We start from the raw sequence: 27,267 nt of genomic DNA, 5'->3' as shown, positions 1-27,267 counted from the left end.
GCAAAGATAATAATTTACTATGTATTTCCATTATGCACTTATTGCTATTGTGGGGAAAGGGAAAAATTCCCCCTTTCCTCCTCTGAGTCTTTTGGCTGATTGAATAATTAAATCGACATGAGACAGATTGACGAGAAGTTAAATTTTATTTGCATGGGAACTCCACATACTAGTTAGTACATGAGAGGTTCAGAGTCAGAAAGGGAAAATGAGGTATATTTGATATTTTGAGCTAAGGATGAGGTAAGGCACCTTGGAGTTTCTTCAGAGTGTCATTTGCAGGATGATAAGAACAAATGTTCAATAATTAGTAGTTTGCCCTACCAAAAGAGGCTATTTCTGATCTATTAACATGGGCAGGGCCCCTAATTCAAATTCTTCTAGGTAGTTAAGGGGGCTGGGGGCAGAAGTTTCTCTTGAGCCAAGGGTCTTGGTTGCCTTTAGCTCACAATAATCTGCATACCACGGAAGCACATGCTGGGATGACTTGTTCTGAACTCTTATACTACATATTGAGCTAACGCCTCCCTCTAGTAATTGTGAGCTTCACTGAATGTTACCCATTTTTTTTTTCCCCTTTGCTTAACACTCATCCCAACACTGTAGGTATGTAGGTATTAAATAAATATTGGCATAAAGGAGATATTTTACTTTTAAAAATATTTCTCTCTATGCTGTTAATTCTCTAATCTCTAACCCAAAGCTCTCTCCTGATAACTGCCTTATATATCATCTATATTCATGATCTGTCCGTTTGTATGCTTCTACACATACCTTAAACTCGGCATGTCCAAAACTGTAGTCCTCAACCTTTCCTCTCCCATTCTCAAATCAAAAATATGAAACAAACTGACTGTTTTCTGTCTTTTTTCTAGGGGAAGATTAAATGAGATACTGCATGTGTGGTAAGAATTTCAGTAAATAGTAGACTCAGCTAATAATAACTTGGCAGAAATATGGGCTATTTATTGTCTTTTTTTTCCTTTTCTGATTGATCACCGAGTCCTGTTGGATTATTTTTCCTTAATATCTCTTGAATCTCTGCCTTTTCTTTATCCCCAAGGTTTATTCCATGGTTAGCATTGTCTCTTACCTGGATTGTGGCAATAGCCTCCTGAGTGTTTACCCTCTTCTAGTCTTGCTGTCCAACCCAGTTTTCCCACAGTAATTTGTCTAACACATTTGAGCATGTAACTCCTCTGCTAAACACCCTTTTTTTTGTGATTTTTTTTTATTGCCTTCAAGAAAAGTCTGAATTTCACTTGACTTTCAGGATTTTCATGATCTGGCTTATTTATCTTTTCATCCTTTTTCACTTTCTCCCTTTGCCCCCAGTGCATAGTCGTATTCAATTACTTGCATTTCTCCCTTAAGATTCTAAGTTAGAAAAAAAAAAAGATTCTAAGTTAGTTAAATTTGGCCTGAGTACTGAAGCTACCCCTGTCTGGAATGCCTTCCCTAGTTCCCTATTTTCCCCCCTTTGGTTTTGTTAACTCATACTTGTCTTTCAGATCTCAGTCAGGTGGTATCTCTATGGGGGTATCTGATACCCATGACTTTGAGTTGTTTCTCTACAAATCTGTTTTCTGTTATTATACTGTAATTGCTTGCTTATTTGTCATCTTACCAGGTACTTGTTAGGATGAAATGAAAGAAAGGTAAAGTGACTATCTTAAAAAAATGTTGTGATTTGCACAGAATATAAGGGAATTAAATAGTAATTTGGGGGTTTACCTAGTAGGAAAAGGAAAGACATATCTGATGGATGGAAGTTTTCTAAGTCAGGAAAGGCATACTGGGAAGGCTCTTTTACAGCTTCAGTGAAATATATCTTTTTGACATATAATTTTCATTTAATTAGTTTCTCTGTTTATTAGTTAGGACTTGTTGGATTGCAAGGAACAGATATAGTTTGAAATCTATGGAGAAAAAAGTTACTGGTTCAGTAACCGTACAGGGTGGGGTAAAAGTAGATTTACAGTTGTGAGTACACAGTTTATTATTGTTTTATTATTTATCAATTGTATTATCTTTCATATGAACAACTATAAACCTACTTTTGCCCCACCCTGTATAACAGAAGTTGTATGGGTAGAGATGGCCAATAACTGATAAGGTGGGAACTTGCCCACAATGAAATTTTCTATACTTACAGTCTGTGCATACTGGCATCATTTCTCCTACTGCTAATATGCTTCTTTACATGGTGAGACAGTGTTTCTGGCAGCACAGGCTTAGTTACTTGTAGCCCCATGTCAGTGGCTAGAGTCTAGATAGATTTGGTCACATGCCCATCCCTTGACCAATTACTACAGCTGAAGGCAGGAAGTACTATGCTTAGTTCAGCCTAGGTCATGTGATGTGCCCATGTATGTGACCTAGGGTCTCTTAGCAGAAAATAGACACTTAGTGGGGATGGAAGAAGAAGGAGGAGTTCTGGGAAGATAAAAAATTTCCATTATGACCCCCGGCCCCCCAACCCCTTTTATAATTCTTAACCCAGTGAACTGCGTCCAGCATGGTCAGTGGTGAACCTGAGTGGGCAGGGTGGTGAAGGATTAAAGAAAACAGACAATAGAATATAGCTGGGGCTAGGTAGGATACTGTTCTCGGCTGGAAAGACAGTTTCACAGCCTGTAAGCCGAGTTTTTATTTTACTAGTATAGTCAGATCCCACGAGGCAAAGCAAGGGCGTGGTCAAGATATTTACAGTGTTCTCAGGAGTTTCGAATCTGCTTAATTACATGCACCTGAGAACTCAAGCTTTGTTTTGGCAGCACTTGCTGCACCTCCCGCAGCCTACATCACTCCACAGGTTTGGACCATAAGGTCAAGCTTACAACCATAACCTTTGGCTATGATTGTGCTGGGAGGGTTTTGCCCTCCAAGCTGGGACCTGCACGTGGCTTTGCCACGACAGGACCATGCCCTCATTAGTCTGAGGCTTGAACCTGTCCAAGTGCTGTAGCCGCTCTCCACAAACCAGCCTTCTGATTATAAATTTATTTTCCTAGGTACTTTATTTGTGGGAAAGAGATGCCCTGTACTGTGGATCTGAGTATTCCAGGTACTGAAATGATAAGTCCAGTATTTTAAAGAACTAAATTGGCTTTTTGGTTTGTGCTGGCATATAACAAATACTTGTTGAGCTGTTTGCTAAATAAGACATCTATGAGATGCTAATGCTTATAGGCTAGTAGTCTAAACAAATAAATGCAAAGGTGCTAAGGTAAAGGTATATATATCTAGGGTATAGTGGGAGCTGTGTCTAAGTCAGACTTTGGGATAATGGAAAACTTTCCTGAAGGGAAATTAATAGAGTGAAGAAATATGGTTTGGGTGGGATGGGATGGGTAGAACGACTTAGGGCAGAACCTGTGTAAGGCAAAGAGATGTGAAATAAGTAATATCTGTGGCATGGTACTTTGGCAACGGCTACATCACTTATCAACCTTTCACCTAATGACTGACTGACTTTCTTTCTCACTTAATAACTTTAGATTTCATTGCTAACTGTTCTTTTTTTTGTTTGTTAATCCTCACCTGAGGACATTTTTCCATTGGTTTTTAGGAGAGTAGAAGAGAGAAGGAAAGACAGAGAGAAACATCGATGTGAAAGAAACACATCATCGATTGGTTGCCTCCTGCGATTGGTTGCCTCCTGCGAGAGCCCTGACTAGGGCCCTGGGTCTGGGAGAAGCCTGCAACCAAGGCATGTGCCCTTGACTGGAATCGAATCTGGGACCCTTTGGTCCACAGGCTGACACTCTATCCACTGAGCCAAACCGGCTAGGGCAATAACTGTTGATTCTTGATCAGCTCTTTAGTTATGGGTTATAAAATGGTAATCAGTTTTGGATTTCATTGTTCCTTTTAATTAGTCTTTTTAAAAAAAATGTTTTTATTAATTTTTAGAGAGAGAGGAAGGGAGAGGGATAGAGAGATAGAAACATCGATGAGAGAGAAACATTATCCATAGGCTGCCTCCTGCGCATCCTCTCCTGGGGATTGAGCCAAGCCACCAACTGGGGCGTATGCCCTGACCAAGAATCGGACCAGCGATTTCTGGTTCTTGGGTCCATGCAACAATTGCTAAGCCACACCAGCCAGGCCATAGTCTTCTTTTATAGAGAGATTTCCCTCATTAAATAGGACTATTTTGTTACCTTGAAGTAACATTTTACTTAAAAGGCAGAATAAATGCTTAGTTTTTCCCCCTTATATAATCATTTCCAGACTGTAATAGTCACCTCCACTGAGGGCAAATGAGGTTGGTCTTTTTTCTTTTTCTTTACTTTTGTGGCTTTTGCTTTAGAATATCATATATATTTATATTATAAATATTATATACTTGTGGACCTCTTTTCATTTAAGATTATAGTTTGACATAAACTTACCTTTATTTATGTATTATAATTTTTATATATGTTTTTTATAGTAAGAAGACATTATTTTGATAATAGGAAGAGCTGTATAGTTTGCAGATATCAACTGTGGCCTTAATGAGCACATTGATAGCATCCAGACAGACAGTAAGTATTATTAAAGTCATAGAGTATGACTTTACACATAGGTTTTCAAGCTTTTAACAGATTTTGTTACTAGAATTTCTCAAAGAGCTTTGGTTGCATAAAACATGTTGACCCAAAAAGCCTTCAGAACTACATTGTGGTCCTGGTTTTAATATATGTTTTAGTTTTTCTGTTACTAAAATGCCCCTTCTTCCTCCTTCATATTTTACATGTTGTTAGCCATTCACAAATATTATTATGCACCTGTATTTGTGCCTGGGACTTGGGCTAAGTGTCAGATTGGAGTTTATGTCATAATCCATGTCCTCAGGGAACATGGCCAATTTGGGAAATATGCTCATACAGATGAAAATTTGCCAGTAAAACCAACACTGTGAGGCTCTAAAATAACTAAGCAAACTAATACTAGCAGTAAGTAATGAAGGATTATAGACAATGTTGAAGAATAATAGAGAAATACACCTTCTTACCATTCTTTGGCCAAAAGCTGTATATTGCTCAGCAACTAACTTTTTCCCCCTTAAGAATGTGTTTCACATCTTTCTGGTTTTTATATACATCTGTATTTGTATTCCACCTTAAACTGGAGGTAGTATAGAGGGAAGTCCAAGATTCAGCTTTAATTGATAATAGTGATTGGTTTTTTCCTGATTATGAAAGAATGTATACATAATAGATTATTTAAAAAATATAAAAGTAGTACATAAAAATATAGTGTGTTAAAAATAGTTACTTTTAATTACATTATCCACATATTTTCTTTCTAGTCTAATATTACAGTCTAATCCAATCCCATTTGGGTGTCTGTATAAATTACATATAGTTTTGTGTCTTGCTTTGTTTTGTAGCACTTTATAAAACTCCAATTAGATAATATCTAAAATATTTAATTATTACTTTTTAATTATTTATTTTCAATTAAATCATTATGGTTGAAAGTATTACATATGTCCTCTTTTCCCCCCATTTACCCCTTCTAGCCTGCTCCCACCCCCTGCCCCAGACCTTCACCACCCTATTGTCTGTGTCCATGGGTTATACATGTATATCTATATCTATATACTATAATAGATATAGATATAATAGATACAGCTATATATGTATACAAGTTCTTTGGTTGATTACTTCCCACCCACCCTCCCCTGCCTTCCCTGGGGTTAGGCAAAAGTTCCTTTTTAAAAAAAAAAATTATTTTTGCTGATTTCAGAGAGGAAAGGAGAAGGGGAGAGAGAGAGAGAGAAACATCAATGATGAGAGAGAATCATTGATCGGCTGCCTCCTGCACACCTCACACTGGGAATGGAGCCCAAAACGTGGGCATGTGCCCTGACCCGGAATGGAACCATGACCTTCCGGTTCATAGGTCGATGATCAACCATTGAGCTATGCCTGCCAGGTGGGATAGGCAAAGATTTCTTAGGACAGTATGAGTATAAGTGACAAAAGAAAACAAATAGATAAATTCATCAAGATAAAAATTATTTGTGCTTCAAAGAACACCATCAAGAAAGTATAACGACAACTCACAGATGAAAGAAATTATTTGATAAGGGAGATGTATCCAGAATGTATAAATAACTGTTGCAGCTCAGTTATATAGATGTCAACCTTAAATTTGAAAATGGGCAAAGGGTCTAAATAGGCATTCCTTCAAATGTCAGTAAGCACATGTAATGATTGTCAACAACAGTTATTAGGGAAATACAAGTCAAAACCACAAGGATAGCATTAAGGTGGCCATAATAAAAAAAGATGGACAATAACATGTTTGGTGAGGATACAGAGAAATGGGAGCCTGCATTCATTGTTGGAACTTGAAAATGGTGCAGCCTCTTTGAAAAACAGTCTGGCAGTTCCTCAGAAGGTTCAACATAGAGTTACCGTATGACCTGAATATATTTTGAATTTAGAACTGGCAAGATTTGCTGAATGATAAGGCAGGAAGTATGAGGGAAAGAGGAGGCAAAAAACACTTAGCTACAACGGGAGAACATATTTGTCAATGATACATCTGATAATGGGTTAACCTTCAAAATTTATAGGAAACTAATACAACTCAACAAAAGGAAGATAAAGAATCCAATTAAAAAATGGGCAAAGAACCTAAATCGACACTTCTCCAAAGTTGACATACAGAAGGCCAAAAGGCATATGAAAAAAATGCTCAAGGTCACTAATCATCCGAGAGATGCAAATCAAAATGACAATGAGGTACCACCTCACACTTGTTAGAATGGATATAATCATTAAATCAACAGACAAGTGTGGTGAGGGTGTGGAGAAAAGGGACCCTTGTACACTGCTGGTGGGAATGTAAACTGGTGCAGCCTCTGTGGAAAACAGTTTGGAGTTTCCTCAAAAAAATTAAAAATGGAACTACCATTTGACCCAGTTATTGCACTTCTAGGACTATATCCCAAGAATTCAGAAACACTCATCAGAAAGAATATATGCACCCCTGTGTTCATAGCGTAAATTACCATAGCTAAGATTGGGAAACAGCTTAAGTGCCCATCAGCAGATGAATGGATTAAAAAACAGTGGTACATCTATATAATGTAATACTACACAGCTGTAAAAAAGAACCATTTGCAACATCATGGATGGACCTGGAGAGAAAGATAAGTATTACATGATTGCACTCGTATGTGGAATCTAATGAACAACATAAACTGATGAACAAAAATAGAATGTCAAACCCTAGAGCAGCGGTTCTCAACCTGTGGGTCGCAACCCCTTTGGGGGTTGAACGACCCTTTCACAGGGGTCGCCTAAGACCATCAGAAAACACATATATAATTACATATTGTTTTTGTGATTAATCACTATGCTTTAATTATGTTCAATTTGTAACATAATTGAGGGTCACCACAACATGAGGAACTGTATTAAAGGGTTGCGGCATTAGGAAGGTTGAGAACCACTGCCCTAGAGGGAAGGCAGGGGAGGGTGGGGGTGGGAGGAAGAGATCAACCAGTGAACTCATGCATATATGCATAATCCTTAGACACGGACTGTCGGTGGTGAAGGCCTGCAGGGGAAGGGGGTAGGTGAGGGCAATGGGGGTGGGCGTGGGGAAGGGGTCATCTATAATACTTTCAGCAATAAAGTTAAAGAAAAAAGACTTAGTTTTTTAGTCTTAGCAACTGAACATTGCTATTAGCTGAAATTGAAAGGACTGTAGTTAGGGCAGGTCTGCAGTGGAGTTTCATTACACTTTTAGACACCTGGTGTGAGATGTCTATTACATACACAAAGTGGAGGTGTTCAGTGGGTAGTTTTATGTGGTTGTGGGGTCAGAGAAAAGAGGTGTTGGGTGAGTTCACTAAAGGAGTGGGTTAAGTCTGGAAAAGAGATCCTGGAACTAAACTTTTTTTTAAAAAATATGTTTTTATTTCAGAGAGGAAGGGAGAGGGAGAGAGAGAGAGAGAAACATCAATGATTAGAGAGAATCATTGATCGGCTACCTTCTGCATGCCCACATTGGGCTTCGAGCCTGCAACCCCGCCCATATGCCCTTACCGGGAGTCGAACCATGACCTCCTGGTTCATGGCGAGCTAAGCTTTTGATCACTTACTCCAGTTTCCAAGTTGAATGATGTGAAAATTCTGAGCCTCAGAAGATAATTGTCCTTAGGATGTGCTTCGGAGAAGGGATTTACCAGCTGTGTAAATGTTGCTGATAAGTCTGGCTGTTAGATTTAATTTTATTTTCTATTGTTGCTGGTATGGAGAAATGTAGTCCAGCAACCTTGCTAAATTATTTGGGTAATCTAACCGGTAACCTGTAGCTTCTTTTGGATGTAGTATATACATGCAGTCGTATTGTCTGTGAATAATGATAGTTGTACTTTTTCTTTTCCAATTTTTATATCTTTTCAAGTCTTAATATGTTGGCTATGACTTCTGGTACAATGTAGCAGTGTAGAATAGGAATGGTAATGGCAGTCATCCTTATCTCATTTCTGATTGCAGAGGGAAAGCTTTCAGCATTTCACAGTTAAATACAATGTGTGTGGGTTTTCTTTCTTTTTTGTAAATACCTTTTTTATTTCCCTTCTATTTTTAGTTTGTGCAGAATTTTTTTTGTCTTGAATGGTTGCTGACTTTTTCAAGCAGTTTTTCTGTGTATGTTGAACTGATTATGTGATTTTTCTTTGTTTTGTTAATGTTAGGGATTGATTTACAAATACTAAACATATATTCTTTAATAAATTCTGATTAATTGTGATATATTTTATAAATAATTAATGTAAGTTTTATATTTTATATATCACTCATATAATTTATGTATCACTACTATTTTGTTTAGGAATTTTTGCATCTGTTTTCATGGATGAAATAGGCCTGTAATATTTTTTTCTTTTAATGTCCTTGTAAGGTTTTGGTATCAGGGTTATTCTGGGCCTCATAAAATGAGTTGGAAAGTGTTTTCTCCTTTTCTATTCTCTGGAAAAGTTTGTATGAGATTGGTTAATTAGTGGAATTGACTGATGAAGTTATTGACCTAGAATTTTCTTTGTGGGAAGGTTTGAAGTTACAGATTCCATTTCTTAATTAGATACAGAATTATCAGATCTTGTTTCCTTTATCAGATATGGTATGATTTGTATTTCAAAAATATAATACATACACTTAGTTTAAAGTTTAAAATTTATTGGCATAAATTATGATATCCTCTTATCTATATATATAAAAGCCAAGTGACCAGAATGACAGGAACAATCATTCGCTATGACACGCACTTCGTCAGCCAACCGGCCTGATTGAGGCCCCGATCGGGCCCCCACCAACCTCCTACGGCCTCCCTCGCTGGCCCAACCCGATCGGCCTTCATTGGGGCGGGATGGCTGGATCCCACCCATGCACGAATTCGTGCACTAGGCCTCTAGTTTTTTATAATATAGCTGTGGACTTGATAGTGATATATCCTTTTCTTCATTTCAGATATTGGTTATTTGCACTTTCTTTTTTTTGATCACTCTTGCCAGGGATTTATCATTAATACTAGTTTTTAAAATAGTTTTTTTTAATTTCAAAGAACCATCTCTTGTCTATATTGATTCTTTTTATACATATTTGTTTTCTATTTGTTCTGTAGTTTTTCCTTCTTTCCAGTTTCTTTGGGTCTGATTTACTGTGTTTTGTTTTTTCTCCCCTGAATGGTTAGATTGGATGCTTAGATCGTTCATGTTTCAGCCTGTCTTCTTTTCTGATATATGCATTTGTATGCATCTTCATCTATGCATGACTTTAGTTGTATCTCACAAATTTGGATAGATAACATTTTTTTGGTTATGTTTTTTTCTTCCTTGATTGATATGATTGTGATTTTTCTTCTTAGGCTATTGATATGATGGGTTACATTGATTTTAAAAAATAGTGAACCAACCTTGCATCCCTGAATAAATTGCAAAAAATCCCTGGAAAAATTTTTTGTTTACATATTGCTGATTTATATTTGCTAATATATTTTTAAGGATTTTTACATCTGTAGTTCCTCTTTATTTCTGGAAGGATTTTATAGAGTTAGTGTTAATTTTCCTTAAAAATCTTTGGTAGAATTCTCCATTGAAGCCATTTGAGCCTAGGACTTTTATTTTGGGAGTTTTAAAATTGTGAATTAAATTGCATTAAAAGTCATAGGGCTTTTATTTATTTACTAGAGGCCCGGTGCACAGATTCGTGCACCAGGCCTCTAGTATGCATATAAAATCTTTGGTTAATCTCTTCCTACCCTTCCCCCTCCCCCCTTCCCTCTGAGATTCATCAGTCTGTTCCATGTTACCATGCCTGTGGTTTCCACTCCTGCGTTGAGTGGCTGCCCCCTGGTGGTCAGGACATGTCATAGCTACTGGTCGGTAGGCCGGTTGGCCTGTCGCTTAGGCATATATATATATATATATATATATATATATATGAATGATTGTTGGGTAAGTTGTGGTATTTTGTGTGATTTTGAGAAATGAATCCATTCATACATGTTGTCAAACTTTTGTGTGTACAGTTGTTCATAGTATTCCCTTGTTAGTTTTGTTTTTAAATGATAAGTTACCTAGTTAAATTTCTTTTTTTAAAATATATTTTTATTGATTTCAGAGAGGAAGGGAGACAGGAGAGAAAGAGAGAAACATCAGTGATGAGAAAGAATCATTGATTGGCTGCCTCCTGCACGCCCCCCACTGGGGATCGAGCCTACAGCCCAGCCATGTGCCCTTGACCAGAATCGAACATGGGACCCTTCAGTTCACAGGCCGACGCTCTATCCACTGAGCCAAACCGGCCAGGGCCCTTATTAGTTTTTTAAAATTTTTATGATTTAGTTTCTGTAAAGGATTCCTTAGATGTCTGTAGGGTCTGTAGTAATATCTCTTGTTTTATTCCTGATATTCGTAATTTGTGTTGTTACTCTTTTTTTTCTTTTTCAGTTTTGCCTAGAGATTTGTCAATTTTACTGTTTTCAAAGAACCATCAATTTATTTCATTGATCTTTTTTTTTTACTTTTGTTTTCAATTTCATTTATTTCTGCTTTTAGCTTTATTATTCCCTTTCTTCTACTGGATTTGGGTTTATTTTGTTCTTTTTCTAGGTTCTTGGGGGTGGGGGTTGATTATTGATTTGAGACTTTTCCTCTTTTCTAATGTATGCATTCAGTGCTGTAAATTTCTGTCGTTGTTTTAGCTGTGTCTACAGATTTTGATATGATGTATTTTTATTTCCATTTATTTCATTATATTTTAAAATTATCCTTGTGACTTCCTATTTGACTTATGGATTATTTAGTATATTGCTTAGGTTCCAAGTGTTCAGAGATTTTCTTGTTACCTTCTGTTATTTCTAATTTGATTTTGTTGTGGTCAGAGAACATACTTTGCATTTCAGTTCTCTTAAATTTTTTGAGTTTTTTTTAAATTTATTTTTAAAATATATTTTATTGATTTTTCACAGAGAGGAAGGGAGAGGGATAGAGAGTTAGAAACATTGATCAGCTGCCTCCTGCACGCCCCCTGCTGGGGATGTGCCAGCAACCAAGGTACATGCCCTTGACCAGAATCGAACCTGGGACCCTTCAGTCCGCAGGCCGATGCTCTATCCACTGAGCCAAACCAGTTAGGGCATTGAGTTTTTTTTTAATAGTCTAACACAGTGGTCGGCAAACTCTTTAGTCAACAGAGCCAAATATCAACAGTACAACGATTGAAATTTCTTTTGAGAGCCAAATTTTTTAAACTTAAACTATATGGGTAGGTACATTGTTATTAACTTAATTAGGGTACTCCTAAGCTAGCCTTTGCTGAAAACGTCCTCAACCTGATTGAGGTACGTTCGCTGAGGTCGACCCCTCCCAACTCTCCCATCCACACTCGTCTTGTATACATACTGGTTTCATGTATCTCTTTTCGTTCATCCTCTCTATATGTCCAAACCATCTCAACATACCTTTCTGAATCCTCGACACTACATCTTCTTTCACTCCACAACGTTCCCTAAAATTAACTTAATAAACTTTATTTAAAGTTTTAAGTCTTAGTTAAACTATAGGTACGTTGAATAAAACTTGATATCATATTTAATAACGATATTATTTATTGATAAAATTAAATTCCTTACAATTTACCTTACAATATCCATGAAATTAAATCATGACAATGACTGACAAACACTAATGTGAACAATGGCCTTGCATCGCCTTGGAAAGTTTGGGTAAGTCAGGTTTGTATGTTGTTGCCCGCTCGTGGTATTTTGTGGAAGAGCCACACTCAAGGGGCCAAAGAGCCGCATGTGGCTCGCGAGCCGCGGTTTGCTGACCACTGGTCTAACATATGGTCTATATATTATATGTTCTTTGGGCACTTGAAAAGAATGTATGTTCTCCTGTTATTGAGTGGTGTGTTCTGTAAATGTTGATTAGATCATTGTAAGGGTATTATTGAATTCTATATCCTTACAGATCTTCTGTCTAGTTATTCTATAAATTGTTGAGAAAGGTGTATTGGAGTCTCTTAACTATAATCGTGAATTTGTCTATTTTTTTCAATTCTGTCAGTTTTTGCTTCACTTCTTTAGTGGCTTCGTTTGGTGCATACACATTTAGGGTTGCTATATCTTTTTGGTGGACATATTTTTTAATGTACATTTTTAATGTACTTCTGTGGTAATTTTCTTTCCTTAAAATTCTACTCTATCTGGTATTAATATATAAAAAATGTAATTTTAATTTAAGTAGGCACATGTTGCTGGTGGCTGCCATAATAACAGTGCAGTTCTGGAAAATGGTGAGAGCTATGACACAATACATTTAATTAAAAGCTAAAATTTGTTGTATTTTAGAAAGTGTTAAGAGAGTGTGAGGCATTATTTTATCTTTATTATTATTTTTTAATCTTCACTTGAGAACATGCTAAGAGAGAGTGAGAGAGAGAGAGAGATTGAGAGAGAGAGAAACATTAATGTGAGAGAAGCATCCATTAGTTACTTTCCATATGTGCCCCAAATGGGGTTTGAACCTGCAACCCAAGTATGTGCCCTGACTGCAAATCGAACTGACACAGGATAACACTCAAGCAACTGAGCCACTCTAGCTGGGCTATGATTTTATTTTATTTATTTATTATTGATATCACAGAGAGGAAGGGAGAGGGAGAGGGAGAGAGGCATAGAAGCAGCAGTGATGAGAGAGAATCATTGATGGGCTGCCTTCTGCATGCCCCTTACTGGGGATCGAGCTTGCAACCCAGACATGTGCCCTGACCGGGAATTGAACCATGACCACCTGGTTCCTAGGTAGGTCGATACTCAACCACTGAATCACACTGGCCAGGCTGGACTATGATTTTAAATTGGATAATCAAGAAGAAATTACTGAATGTGACACTTGAACAAAGATTTGAAGGAGTAAGAAAGCAATGCAAATACTTTGGGGAAGAGTATATGTAAGGCCAGCAGGGAGGTAGGCCATTGTAAAAAATGTTAGTTTTTACTCTGAGTGACATGGAGAACCACTTGAAGATTTAGAGCAGACCCTGATTCATTCTGATTTATGTTGTATGAAGATCATTCTCTTGGTAAGTTGAAAATAAACAATAGGAGTCAAGGGTTGGAAGCAGGGTGACCATTTAAGAGACCAAGAGTATAGGTGATGGTAGCCAACTAAATGGTTAGAGCGGATTTTCGGGATAATATCAGACATTTAGTTTTAGATATATTAAGTTTGAAATGTTTATTAGGCAGAGAAAGCAAGTAGACTGCCTGGACTTCTCTAGATATATGAGTCCGTGTCCTTACAGAGCTTACACTTTACTGGAATATGGGTAGTAAATACAATAAATAAGTAAAATAAATAAAATAATATACTATGTTAGAAGATAATTAAGTCTTATAGGGAAGAAGGATTAAGTGGTGTTAGGGGACTGACTTCCTGAGAAGGTAACATTTAATTAATGATAGGAAGGCAGTGAAGAGATACTACATGTGAGAATAGTAATTCAGATAGAGGAACCAAGATGTAAAGGCTCCCAGGTGGGAGCATGGCTAGTGTGTTTGAAGAAGGGGAAGTGTGGCCGGAGTGACATGAGCGGTGAAAAAAGGATTAGGGATGACATCATTGAAGTAACAAGTGTCTGGGATATAGGTCATTTTAAGGGCTCTGGCTTTTACCCTGATGGAGATAGGAAGCTAGTGGATAGTTTAGCAGAAGAGAGGCATGATCCTACCCTACAGTTTAATCAAGTCACTCTTGATTGCTGTGCTGCAAGGGTGGAAGCAGGAAGACTGATGAGACTGTTACAGTAATCTAGGCAAGAGACTGTGGTAGCAGTGGAGATGGTGAGGAATGATCATATTCTGGATACGTTTTAAGGATTGTACTAACAAAATTGGCTTATTGATTGGATGTGGGATGAGCGGAGTCAAGAGCTATTCCAGGATTTTTGACCTGAGCAGTTGGAAGGATAGAGTTGCATTGAGATGGGAAAGTCTGGGAAGAGCAGGTTTGAAGGAGATGATCAATAGCTTAGTTTTGGATATGTTAAGTTTGTGATCCTAGTAGACCTCCAAATGTGGGTGTTCAGTATTGTTTTATGGTTTTTCTTAATAGAAATAATGACATTAAAACAGTGTATTCACTGTTCTGAAAATGTTATATTTGTTAAGATCTTAATTTTTAACATGTTCAATCCTGGGAAAACTTGAATATTTTGGAGAGGGAGAAATTGTTTGACTGCTTTTTGGCTTTGCTCCCAGAGATGATAGTACTTTCTTAGAGTTAAATAAGATGTTATTCCAATATTAGAAATGGAAATATAACTATATAGTCTGAGTGTTTCTACTTGCTTTCTATTTTAGGTCCTATTACTGCTGGATTGTGCAAGATATTTAACCCTGTTTTCTTTGAGGTATGACTTAAATATTAAACATCTTACATAATAAAGGGAATATTTTAGTTTTGGAAGTCAGAATGCCAAGGAGAAGGAAAAATCTTGGGGGAAATCCTTTTCGGAAGACTGCAAACTTTAAGGAAGTTGTCGTATCCAGTGTTGCTAGTCATGAGGAGCCAACTACTCTTCCTACCATGTGTGAAACAAAAGTTGATCAGGAAGAACTCTTCATCAATATCTCAGAGATGTTTTCTGAACTGGATCCTGATGTAGTGTATTTGATGCTTTCTGAATGTGATTTCAAAGGTGAGAAAAAGTTTAGTTTGAACCCTTTGTATCCTATAAGAAGACTTCATGTACTATGCAATGACCGTAGTAATATAAAAAAATGACTGCCTTATTTTTATTTTGTTTATCACTTATTGAGCATCTACTGGGTGAAAGGTTCTAAGTTTGGTATACTGAGGGATGTGAAGAATAAAGCATAGTTTCTGCTTTCAAGAAATGTACAGTTCTTGATGTAAGATGTATGTATAGATATCATAGTCTATGTTTATTTACTTTTTTACCTCCCTGCTAGACCAGGTTGGCACTATTGAAATTTTGGACTGGATAATTCTATCCTGTGAGTGGCTTTCTTTGCATTGTAGGATAATTCAGCAGCATCCCTGGCCTGTACCCACTAGATGCCAGTAACACCTCCTCCCCCATCCCCAGTTGTGACAATTAAAAATGCCTCCATATATTGTCATTGTTCCCTACGTGTCAGAATCATCCCAATTGAGAATCACTGTCCTAGAATGTAAGCTCCATAAAGACAGATTTTAAAAACTGTTTTGTTTACTGTTATATCCTCAGCCCCTAAAATAGCAAATGATCATGGTAGGACCTCAGTAAATATTTATTGAGTGAAAAGGTAACTATAATTATGAAAATGAGAACTGATAAGGGTTGAGCTAGTAGAGTAGTGTAGTTTCAAATCTGGCTTTGGAATCAAGAAACCTGGGTTGGATTTCCAGCTCTGCCACTAAATCTCTATGGGTCTCAGTTTTCTTATCTGTTAACGAGAAAAATAATAGTATGCCCCTCATATTACTTATTTGGTCAGGATCAAGGTGTGTGTGTGTGTGTATGTGTGTGTGTGTGTGTGTGTTGGTAAAACCTTTAGTATAGTAAGTTATTAATGACTTGTAATAAATTATTTGAAAGTATGTTTGCTTCAGAGGGGAAAGTCTCCAAGTTGACTGGATGAGTACATTACATGTTGATTTTTAGTATTGCAATTGACCATGCTTAGTAGAAGAACATTATTCTATATTTGGGAAGTTTTGGTAATGCGTGATAAACTTCCATTTTTATTCATTACATGGTCTGTGATGTGAGCATATCTATCCTGTTATGATATATATGCAGAAAACCAGTTTTCAGCAGTCCACATGATGCCCAGAAATCATGGTGTGTAGAATTTTGTAAGAGTGACTTTAATATTTATTTCCTGATTTTGATGTCTTTAAGATTTATTTGTTGCACATAAACTAACATAGCAATGAGGAATTAGAAGAAAAATATATTACCCTCAATCCTAACAAAAACATATTTCTCTTTTCTAGGATCTTTTCTACACTTTGTTCATAAATACTGATATTTTGAATAGTTTAAATAGTAGCACTGATGAAATTGTATATTATGCTTTTTAAATTTAAACTAACATAAGCATTTTTTTCAGTGTTGCTGGAATCTAAATTTATTTTGATCAGCTTTCTAATAGTCCACTGAGTTGTTGTGCTTTAAGTTATTTAATTATATTTAAGTTTTTCATGAATAATTAATATTTCAGAGACCATCTTGGTACAAATTGCTTTTTCTTTCTTTTGGCTTTTTTCTTAGTCCCAGAGTTTTATTTCTATGTCATGGGTAAGAACAGTTTTCAACTCTTGGAAACACTGCTACATTGCCTACCAAGGAGGTGTGCCAGTTTGTAATATCACAAGCACTGTATAATTATATTGATTTCACCATAGCCTTTTCAGAATTGCGTAGTATTATTTTAATAGGAATAAAATTACTTTTCTCAATTAGTGTTTTTTCTGTTTTTATTTTTTTAAGTAAAGAGGAATGTTGGACATTTTGTATATAAATTGTTCATCAATTCTTGTGTGAATTGTTTATGTGTTTTTGTTTCTTTACCATTGTTTTAATTTTTTTCAACAGTCTGTGTGAGGAACTTTTCATTTGTGTGATCTGTATCTTGACCTTTTATTTAATACTGCTTTTCCTTTTATACACATTACTTTTTTTTGTTCATCTTTTCTTTTGTGGTTTTTCTATCACGTATATTTTCTTTCATAGAAATACTGCTTGTATTTTCTTTCATTTTTTAAACTTCTTTTTTCTTTGTCTAGGGCTCTAGCTTTGGTAGTAGTATTGTTGTAATCTCCTAACTGGTCTCTGTGAGGCTTGTCCCCTCCAATCCGTCTTTGTTTTTCTTCTTAAGGGAACATTAATTGGGTGCTTACTAGGTGCCAGTCCTTGTGCACAGCAATTTTTCATGGATTATCTCATTTAATCCTCACAGCAACCCTATGAGGTAGGTACTTTTATTATCCCCATGTCGCAAATGAGAAAATCAGGCTCAGGGAAGTTAAGCAACATATTCAGTGTCATAGGCAGCAAGTAGGGATTTAAATGCTGGTGTTTTGACTCCAGACGAGAGCTGTTACCTACCATGCTGGGTTGTTTCCATATTTATCTTCCTTAAAAGAACAAAAGATAAAATCTCAAATTTCAAATGCTTAATTCTAATGGCTCCCTGTTTGTGTTATATCAGAAAGAGCTCATCATTGGAGTCAGATTTACCAGTCATGAGTCTCTCACTTATTGTCTGTGTGACTTGGGCCAAGTTAATGTACTTTTTGAACTTCATTTTCTTTTATCTATTTGCTAAGAATACTATACCTCATAGTTTTATTTGAGGATTCAGTGAGGTGATAAATATAAAACTTCTAGCACAAATGCTATGATAGGTCATTTTCCTTCCAGTTCCCTTAGAAATAAAACTGATATTTCTTACTATGACATACAGGACACCTGAGCTCCTTTTCCAGTTTTATCTCCTTCTCTTATCCACTATACTATTGTGTGCCCACTAACTTCTCTTAATATCTTAAATATGCTTTATGTTTTCAGGACTGGCTTTGCCTTTCCCTTTTGTATCTGACAAGTTTCTTTTTATTCTTCAAGTCCTAGTTCACATAACTCCTTATGTGATATCTTTTCTTATCCTCCCATAAGGCTGCTATGGCATTTATGTATTATTCAAAGTGTGCATTATTTAATCTGTAATGTAATTGTCTTCTAATATAATTATCTTTATTTTTTAAAGATGCAGATGTGTAGGTACATTAGTTCTTTTTTAAAAAAAATATATTTTATTGATTTTTTAGAGAGAGGAAGGGAGAGGGATAGAGAGTTAGAAACATCGATGAGAGAGAAACATCGATTCAGCTGCCTCCTGCACACTCCCCACTGGGGATGTGCCCGCAACCAAGGTCCATGCCCTTGACTGGAATCGAACCCGGGACCCTCCAGTCTGCAGGCCGATGCTCCATCCACTGAGCTAAACCAGTCAGGGCAATATAATTATCTTTAATTGCCTCCATTAGACTAAAAAATCCTTACATTTTTTGTTAAATTATTTTTCACTTACAGTTGACATACAATGTCCAGTTAACATACAATGTTATATTAATTTCAGGTGTACAGCATAGCAATTAGACATTTACATATGTTACAAGGTGATCACCCCAATAAGTCTAGTACCCATCTGGCATCATACATAATTATTATAATATGATTGACTGTATTCCCTATGCTGTACTTCATATCCCAGTGACTGTCTTTACAACTGGCAATTTGTTTTTCTTAATCTGCAAAATTCCTTTAAGTGTAGTAAAACAATGTCTTACTCATCTTTGTACAAAGTATGTCTGATATGTAGGTAGTGCCTGCTCTTACATATTTTTTTATTAAGTGAAATAGTATGGATCACATATTCAAATTAGATTTACTAGAAGAGTACTTTAAATACTTACTACTTATTATTTAAAAGGTCATGCAGTAGGTAAGTATTTTTGAGTAGATCAACTGGTTTTAGGATTTTTAGAAATAATCCTAGTACATACAATTACAGATCTTTTTACATTTACTCAGTAAATTCATCAGAGAATATCTACTTGATGGCAGTTTATTAGCCTAATTTGTTAGTGTTTGTAAGTAACAACATTGCATATCTCCATCTTTCTTTATATTCCATTCAATGCAAAAGTCAGTATAATTAATTATATGGAAGTTTTAATCATTCTATTTTAATATCTTCAGTACATATATGTATATATTTTATTGTTATTGTTCTTATTGTTGTGCAGTTGATAATGCCATGGATTGTCTATTAGAATTATCTGCCACTGATACCAAGATAGAAGAATCATCTTCAAAAAGCATCATTGCTTCTGAGAACCGAGTAAGTGCAGCAGTAAATGAAATAATGGAAAAGTGTGCGCCGGAAGAAGAGAGTGAAGATTCAAAAATGGATTCATTCTTGGACATGCAGTTAACTGAAGACTTGGATTCCTTAATACAGAATGCTTTTGAGAAATTGAACTCTTCTCCTGATGACCAAGTAGGCTCATTTTTGCCTTTGCAAGATGTTAATAGTTTTAGTGACCCGAGTGCGTTCATAAATTCAGATTCAAGTGGTATGACTTCCATTCTTTCTACACAAAATATGGATTTGAACAATGAAAATTTAGAGACTTCTGCCTCTACTTTAAGTTCAAACCCCTTAACTTCACAGTCAGTTTCAAATGAGCCTGGAAGTTTTATAAAGGATGACACATTGGAAGATTCTCTTCTCAATAGTTCTTTAAATGTAGCAGATGACACTGCGGTGGGTTGTAGCAGTCTCAATCAAAAAGAGAATGATCTTTTAGAATCTGAGTGTGCTGAGACTCAGTTCTCTCAAGCCCCTGTAGATTTGGATGCCAATGAACCTGAGGCTCCTTCAAACAGTACTGTGCAAAATCCAGGGCTTGGTTTACTAGGTAAAGGTGGGAATCAGAAATCTACTTCTATCCCTGATATGTTTGTACCTTCAGAAGAATTCAATTTCAAGCCACACAAGCATAATGAATTGCCACCGAAGGGGAAGGATGTGAATTACTGTCCAGTGCTTGCCCCTATTCCTCTGTTGCTGCCTCCTCCACCTCCACCAATATGGAATCCAATGATTCCTGCTTTTGACCTCTTTCAAGGAAACCACGGCTTTGTAGCTCCTGTTGTTACGACAGCTGCACACTGGAGACCTGTCAACTATACGTTTCCATCCCCAGTTATTTCTCACCCTTCCTCAACAACGATATGGAGACATAAAGAGGGAACAAGTGCTTATCAGGTGCAAGAAACTCCAGTTTCTCAGGTTGTAAGAAAGAAGACGTCTTATGTTGGACTAGTTCTTGTTCTTCTCAGAGGACTTCCGGGATCAGGAAAATCTTTTTTGGCAAGGTATGAGGTTTAATTGAATTTTAAGAATTATAGTGCATGAACCTGAAGATTTGTAATTGAGTATGAATATGTGCTTTTGCTTAATAGAAATGTTTTGTAACCCCTAAAATGTTTCCTTTCTTCTGATTTTTTCTGACTTTGTGGCTAATTCCACTGTTTCACCAGCATAGAAAAAAAAGGTAATTCCAAGATTGTGAGTTTGTGAAATCAACAGAGATAGCTTTATGTGAAAGAAAACTAATTTGAGTGGGAGAAGGATGAGTTCATCTTTGATTAGAGAGTTAAAGAGCCATAATTGATTTTGAACTCAAGGAAATCTTAAGTACAAGAATTCTGCTGGTAATTGGAAATTTGGGATTGTAGCATTTTGTTAAGTAATGCTTTCAGAAATGTGTGATTTGAAGGAAGAGAGTATAGGATGAGTCATTGATTTAATGGCAACAATAATACATTTTAACCCAATATTAAGGATATTGAAGTCAGTTTTGATGTTACATTTTATGAAAGAGATTGGGATGAAAGATGGTAACTTAAAAGGTAATGGAACTACCCTGGCCGGGTTGGCTCAGTTGGAGTGTCGTCCCCATACACCAAAAAGGTTCGATTCCTGCTCAGGGCACATACCCAGATTATGGGTTCGATTCCTTGTCAGGGCGTGTGCAGGAGGCACCCTATCAGTGTTTCTTGCTCATACCTGTTTCTCTCACTTTTTCTTTCTCCCTTCCTCTCTCTCCGAAATCAATAAAAACATATTCTTCCATGAAGATTTTATCTGTTTTTCTTTTTTATTCTTTTTGTTTTGTTTTGTTTTTTGTCTTCCATGAAGATTTTTAAAAAATGGTAATAGAACTATGATACAGGTTAGATTTCAGGGGCCTTGGAGCAAAAGGCAGCTGCAGTTAGAAAATGGAGAGAGAAAGAAGCACTTTTCACAAAGTAGGAACTTATTAATATTCTTTTGCCTTTTAAAAAAGTTTTTATTGATTTTTAGAGAGAGAGAGAAATGTTGATTTGTTGTTCCATTTATTTATGCATTCATTGGTTGATGGTTGTATATTCCCTAAACTGCGGATTGAACAGCAACCTTGGGATGATGCCCTAACCAACTGAGTTGTGTGGCCAAGGCCTAATGTTTTTTTGAATGAGTTGAGAGTAATAACGGGGACATAGAAGCTGAGTTTTCTCAGAATAGTGTACAGTGTTAAATTAGTGTGCAAACCCAAGGAGAGAGGTAAAAAAGGCTTTTGGATTCATTGGAAAGAAGCTCATGAATGGCTATCTTAAAAACAATTTTGTTTCACTGTGAAGGTAGAGGACAAAAGGGTTAAGGAAGCATTGATGATAAAGCAGTGAAGGAAAGGAAAGAAGTTGGTTAATAGTTGAACGTGGTTCTTAAAGTGTGGTGAAAAATTTTAAAGATAGCTGAAATTTATGCATGTTTAAAGGGAAAGAAGTATTAGAGAAGGGAAAACTTAAGAGATAAAAGGATAAATGTACAGTCTCAGAAGGTGGGGAGACCAAGTGAGCAATCACTAGCATGTAAGTTCCATGAATGCAAGAGTTTTTATCTTTTTTGTTCACTGATATATGCTCAGTGCTTACAACAGTGCCTGGCACTTAGTAGATGCTAATCAAAATTAAATTCAAAAGACATTTTAGCTTTACATATACTGTACTTACACATATTTTAAAGGAGAGAATAGTAATACTTCCAGTGGATTTTCTTTGTTTAGTTTTTGCATGTATTTCAATTATGTAGAAGATAAATTCCAAAATCTGGGAATAGAGATGTCAGAAACCCCTCCCAAATTATTTTAGCTTTGTATAATTTAACAGATTAAATTAGTTATCTATTAATGTTATATTTTTAGATGTTCTTGGCACACTAAATTTATAGAGATAATTTAGAAGAAAAATTAATGAAGATCCATTTATCATTTACAGGACTTTGCAAGAGGATAATCCGAGTGGAGTCATTCTTAGTACTGATGATTATTTTTACATAAATGGACAGTACCAGTTTGATGTAAAGTACTTAGGAGAAGCACATGAATGGAACCAGAACCGTGGTAAGAATAGACATCAGAATCCAGAATGTTAAGAGCAGAAAAAATTCTCTTAAGTATTTGTATTTTGAGAGACATCCAACTTTTAAAAAGTTGTTTAACTTTAGTTTATAACTTTAATTTATAACATATATATAACAAATATGTGTAGTTATAACTCACTATTTTTGTGTTACACAAGAGGTAAAAAGAGGTGGTCTTATTTCAAAACTGTTATGAAGATTAAATGAGTTAATTTTTGTAAAATGCGTAGAACATTGCATGGCATGTTTGTTTCATTTATTCAATGGGAATCTTGTCAGAAGTCAGTCAGATTTTCTACTTGAGTCTCAGAATAGCTCAAGATGGTTACAGTTGTCTGCTATGCTCTGGTTCCTGTTTCCTAAAATGGAATTTGCATTGTTAATAACCAGTCTTCCCTGGGTTGGGTTAATTTTTATGGAGGATAGTGTAAGAGTAAAAATAGCTATCCTCAAACTGAAACTGCAGGGAGATCATAGGTAAAACTTTCATTTCTTTCTTATTGCAGTGCAACTATCGATTCACTGAAGATGGTTTATCATGAAATGGTTAGTTACATGATAGTTTAAATTTCATATAGGAAATTCATATTAAATAATATAAACAGCCCTGTCGGGTGACTTGGTTGGTTGGAGTGTTGTCCAATACACCAGAAAAGTTGTGGGTTCGATTCCCGATTGGGGCACACACCTAGGTTGTGGGTTCGATCCCTGGTTGGGGTGCGTATGGGAGGCAACCGATAGATGTTTCTCTCTCACATTGATGTTTCTCTTTTTCCTTTCCTTTCTGAAATCAGTAAATATATCCTTGAGCAAGGATTAAAAAAATAGATATAGACAATATTTTACTTAAATTTTCTTTTATGATAAATGCACTATGAAGGAGATACTTGAGTTTACTATCTTCAGATGTTAAATTTTTCTGTACTTCTTTTTTTTTTTTTTTTTTAATATATTTTATTGATTTTTTACAGAGAGGAAGGGAGAGAGAGAGTTAGAAACATCGACGAGAGAGAAACATCGATCAGCTGCCTCCTGCACATCTCCCACTGGGGATGTGCCCGCAACCCAGGCACATGCCCTTGACCGGAATCGAACCTGGGACCCTCCAGTCTGCAGGCCGACGCTCCATCCACTGAGCCAAACCGGTTTTGGCTTTTCTGTACTTCTTGAACTAAATACAGGGTTGGGCAAAAATAGGTTTACAGTTGTGAGTACACAGAACACAGTTTATTTTTGTATTATTATTAATATTGTATTATTTTCCATACAAACAACTGTAAACCTCCTTTTGCTCCACACTTGATTAAAGTGAGAACTTAAGAATATGAAATACCAACATAACTAGAAGTAAAGGAAACAGTATGATGTGGTGAAGAGCAGTCTTGGATTTGGCAGTTACTAGTTGTGCGATATTGTGGAAGTTATCTATGCTCTTTAAGTCCCACCTGTGTCTTCACTGGTAAATATCCAGGATTGTTGTAAAGGTTAGATGAGAATGAAAAATGCTTAAAGTAATAGGCAGAACTCTTTTTAAATAACTTTATTGAGATATAATTCACATGGTGTTTAGTGTAGTCAGAGTTATACAGCACTCACCACAATCAATTTTAGAACATTTTTATCACTTTAAGAAGATCCTGTACCCTTTGGTAGCCACTCCTCATTTCTTTTCAACCTCTCACAGCCTAGGCAACCATCAATCTACTCTCTGTTTCTATAGATTTGCTTATTCAGGATATTTCATATAAATGGAATCATATGATATGTGGTCTTGTGTGTCTGGCTTCTTTCAGTTAGCACAATTTGTTGTTAATCCTAACTGGAGGATATTTTTTCCATTTTAGAGTAGAAGGGAAGGGGATAAGAGAGAGTGAGAGGAAGAGAGAAAGTGAGAGAGAGAAACATTCATGTGAGAGAGACACATTGATTGTTTGCCTCCTGCACAAGTCCCAACCGGACTGGGGATCCAGTCTACAATCCAGGTAGCTATCCTTGCCAGGGAATGGAACCCACAACTCTTCAGTGTGCAGGCTGACGTTCTAACCACTGAGCACACTATGAGGTCTAGTATAATGTTTTCAAGATTCATTCCTTCTTATGGCTGAATAATATTCCATTGTATAGATATGGTACATTTTATTTATTTACTTGTCAGTTGAACATTTGGGTTGTTTCTATCTTTTGGCTATTATGAATAACGTTGCTGTAAACTTACATGTGTATGTCTAACATTTTTAGGAACTGCCAAGCTGTTTTCCAAAGTAACTGCACAATTTTACATTCCCCTGTAGTAGTTTGTGAGTAGTAGTTCCAAATTTCCCACATCATCACCAACACATTATTATCTGTCTTTTTGATTGTAGCTATCCTGGTGGCTGTGAAGGGGTATGTCATTGTGGTTTTGATTTGCATTTCCCCATTGGCTGATGATGTGTTTATTGGCCATTTGTTTATCTGCTTTGAAGAGCTGTCTGTTCAAGTCTTTTGCATTTTTAAATTGGATTATTTGTCTTTTCATTATTGAGTTGTAAGAAAGTATACAGAACTTTTAAAACTTTGCAAATAATTTCCTTATAAGGCTTATTTATTATGGTTCATTATTAATTCCCTGAGTCGTGTAATTTCTTGGGAAAAAAGGTAGTTTTATAAGAAAATCGCTTATACAACAGTGTATGATAATGTTTACTTTATTTCAAAGCTTTACATTTTAGATTGTGAGTGTTTGTTTCTATTTTTTGTTTTAAAACTTTGTTTTGGAATAATTTTAGATTTATGGAAAGGTTGCAAAGGCAGTATAGAGTTTCTATATGCATACCATTCACCCATTTTCTCCTAACGTTAACATCTTATATAACCATGGTACCTTTCTCAAGACTAAGAAATTAACAGTGGTACTGAAAAGGGTTTCTGAACTCACTTCCAACGAGTGCGTGCATGTGTGTGTGTGTGTGTGTGTGTGTGTGTGTGTGTGTGTGTAGGCTTTCCTACACAAATAAGCAATTGTTGGACTCACCAGGGTGTCCAAGAATTCACCTCAATTCTGACACTATTTACCCAGAGATAGACTCACATTCCACACGTAAAAGGCTCAGTCTCACAAGACTGCCCTTCACTTTAAATGCCAGTTGAAAGCTCGGGTTGTTACCTGTGCTTCTGACTCATGGACTACAAATTGGAAGTCCCAGTGATCCCCCTCCTTAGGTTTGATTAATTTGCATGAGTGTCTTACAGAACTCAGGAAAACCTGTGTGCTTACAGGTTTATCAGTTTATTAAAAAAGGATATAACTCAGGAATAGCCAGGTGAAGAGATCCACTGGGCAAGGTATGGGGAGAAGGCATGGAATGTCTATGCAGTTGAGTCCAGACTCACCACTCTCCCAGTGCCCTTAGGTGTTCACCAACCTGGAAGTTCTACAAACAGTCCTTTTGTGTTTTTATGGAGGCTCCATTACATAGGCATGATTGAGTAAATCATTGGCCACAGGTGGTTGAACTCAATCTTCATCTTCTCTCTCCAACCCCACGGCTGTAAGTTCCAACCTTCTAAGCACCAATTAGCTCCACTGAAAACCAGTCCCCGTCCTTAGGTGCTTTTCAAAAGTCACTTTATTAACATAAGAAACATCTTTAAGGTTTAATCACTTAGGAAATTCCAGCAGTTTTGGGAGATCCTTGCCAGAAACAGGATGAAGACCAAATATCTATTTTTTATTATATGTCACTAGAGGCCCTGTGCACGAAATTCATGCATGGGTAGGGTCCCTAGGCCTAGCGGGTGATCAGGCCGATTGGTGCCTTCCGGCTGCTGGCCGGGGCCTTCCTTCATTCCGTGCCGCCCCCTGGTGGTCAGCACACATCATAGCAAGTGATCAAACTCCTGGTCTCCCAGTTGAACTCCCAAGGGAACAATTTTGCATATTAGGCTTTTATATAGATAGATCATATCACAGGTATATTACTATTAAATAAAATCCATACTTTATTTGGATTTTAGTTTTTGTACAAAAGTCTTTTTGTTTGAGAATCTTATCCAGGATACCTTGTTGCTTTTAGTGTATTTTTAATGATAGCTTTTTAAAAATTTATGCTGCTAATACATGTGACACACATGTAAAACTTAGATCATATAGTTTTTTAAAAAATATATTTTATTGATTTTTTACAGAGAGGAAGGGAGAGGGGTTGAGAGTTAGAAACATGTTAGAAACATTGATGAGAGAGAAACCGATCAGCTGCCTCCTGCACACCCCCTACTGGGGATGTGCCCACAACCAAGGCACATGCCCTTGACCGGAATCGAACCTGGGACCCTTTAGTCCACAGGCCAACGCTTTATCCACTGAGTCAAACCAGTTAGGGCAGGGGTGGGCAAACTTTTTGACTCGAGGGCCACAATGGGTTCTTAAACTGGACCGGAGGGCCGGAACAAAAGCATGGATGGAGTGTTTGTGTGAACTAATATAAATTCAAAGTAAACATCATCACATAAAAGGGTACGGTCTTTTTTTTTTTTTTTTTTTAGTTTTATTCATTTCAAACGGGCCGGATCTGGCCCGCGGGCCATAGTTTGCCCACGGCTAGGTTAGGGCGATACAGTTTTTATTTAATAATTTTCTCTGATTATAACTTTAGTGTTTATTATTCAATGTTTACCTGTATTTTAATTTTTTATGCACTCAAAAGTGATATTTAGAAGTAGAGTTGTGAG

General features: G+C 36.5%; 1 protein-coding gene across 1 annotated transcript in view; it reads left to right on the top strand.

Moving 5' to 3' along the window:
* The first annotated feature begins 2,861 nt into the window (after positions 1–2,861).
* N4BP2 (NEDD4 binding protein 2) overlaps positions 2,862–27,267 on the top strand; it is a 101,676-nt gene continuing 77,270 nt past the window's right edge. Inside the window, exons 1-5 of the mRNA XM_070397712.1 lie at positions 2,862–3,067; positions 4,439–4,532; positions 14,878–15,215; positions 19,334–20,468; positions 22,413–22,537. Of these exons, the coding sequence (XP_070253813.1) occupies positions 14,990–15,215; positions 19,334–20,468; positions 22,413–22,537 (1,486 nt within the window). The 5' untranslated portion in view covers positions 2,862–3,067; positions 4,439–4,532; positions 14,878–14,989. The remainder of the gene's footprint in view (positions 3,068–4,438; positions 4,533–14,877; positions 15,216–19,333; positions 20,469–22,412; positions 22,538–27,267) is intronic.

Source organism: Myotis yumanensis, unplaced genomic scaffold (assembly GCF_028538775.1).
Source record: "Myotis yumanensis isolate MYYU_CA2020_CCGP unplaced genomic scaffold, mMyoYum1.0.hap1 SCAF_1, whole genome shotgun sequence".
Classification (NCBI taxonomy): Eukaryota; Metazoa; Chordata; class Mammalia; order Chiroptera; family Vespertilionidae; genus Myotis; species Myotis yumanensis.
Note: the sequence above shows the minus strand (reverse complement) of the source record. Positions and strands in the feature narration are given on the sequence as shown.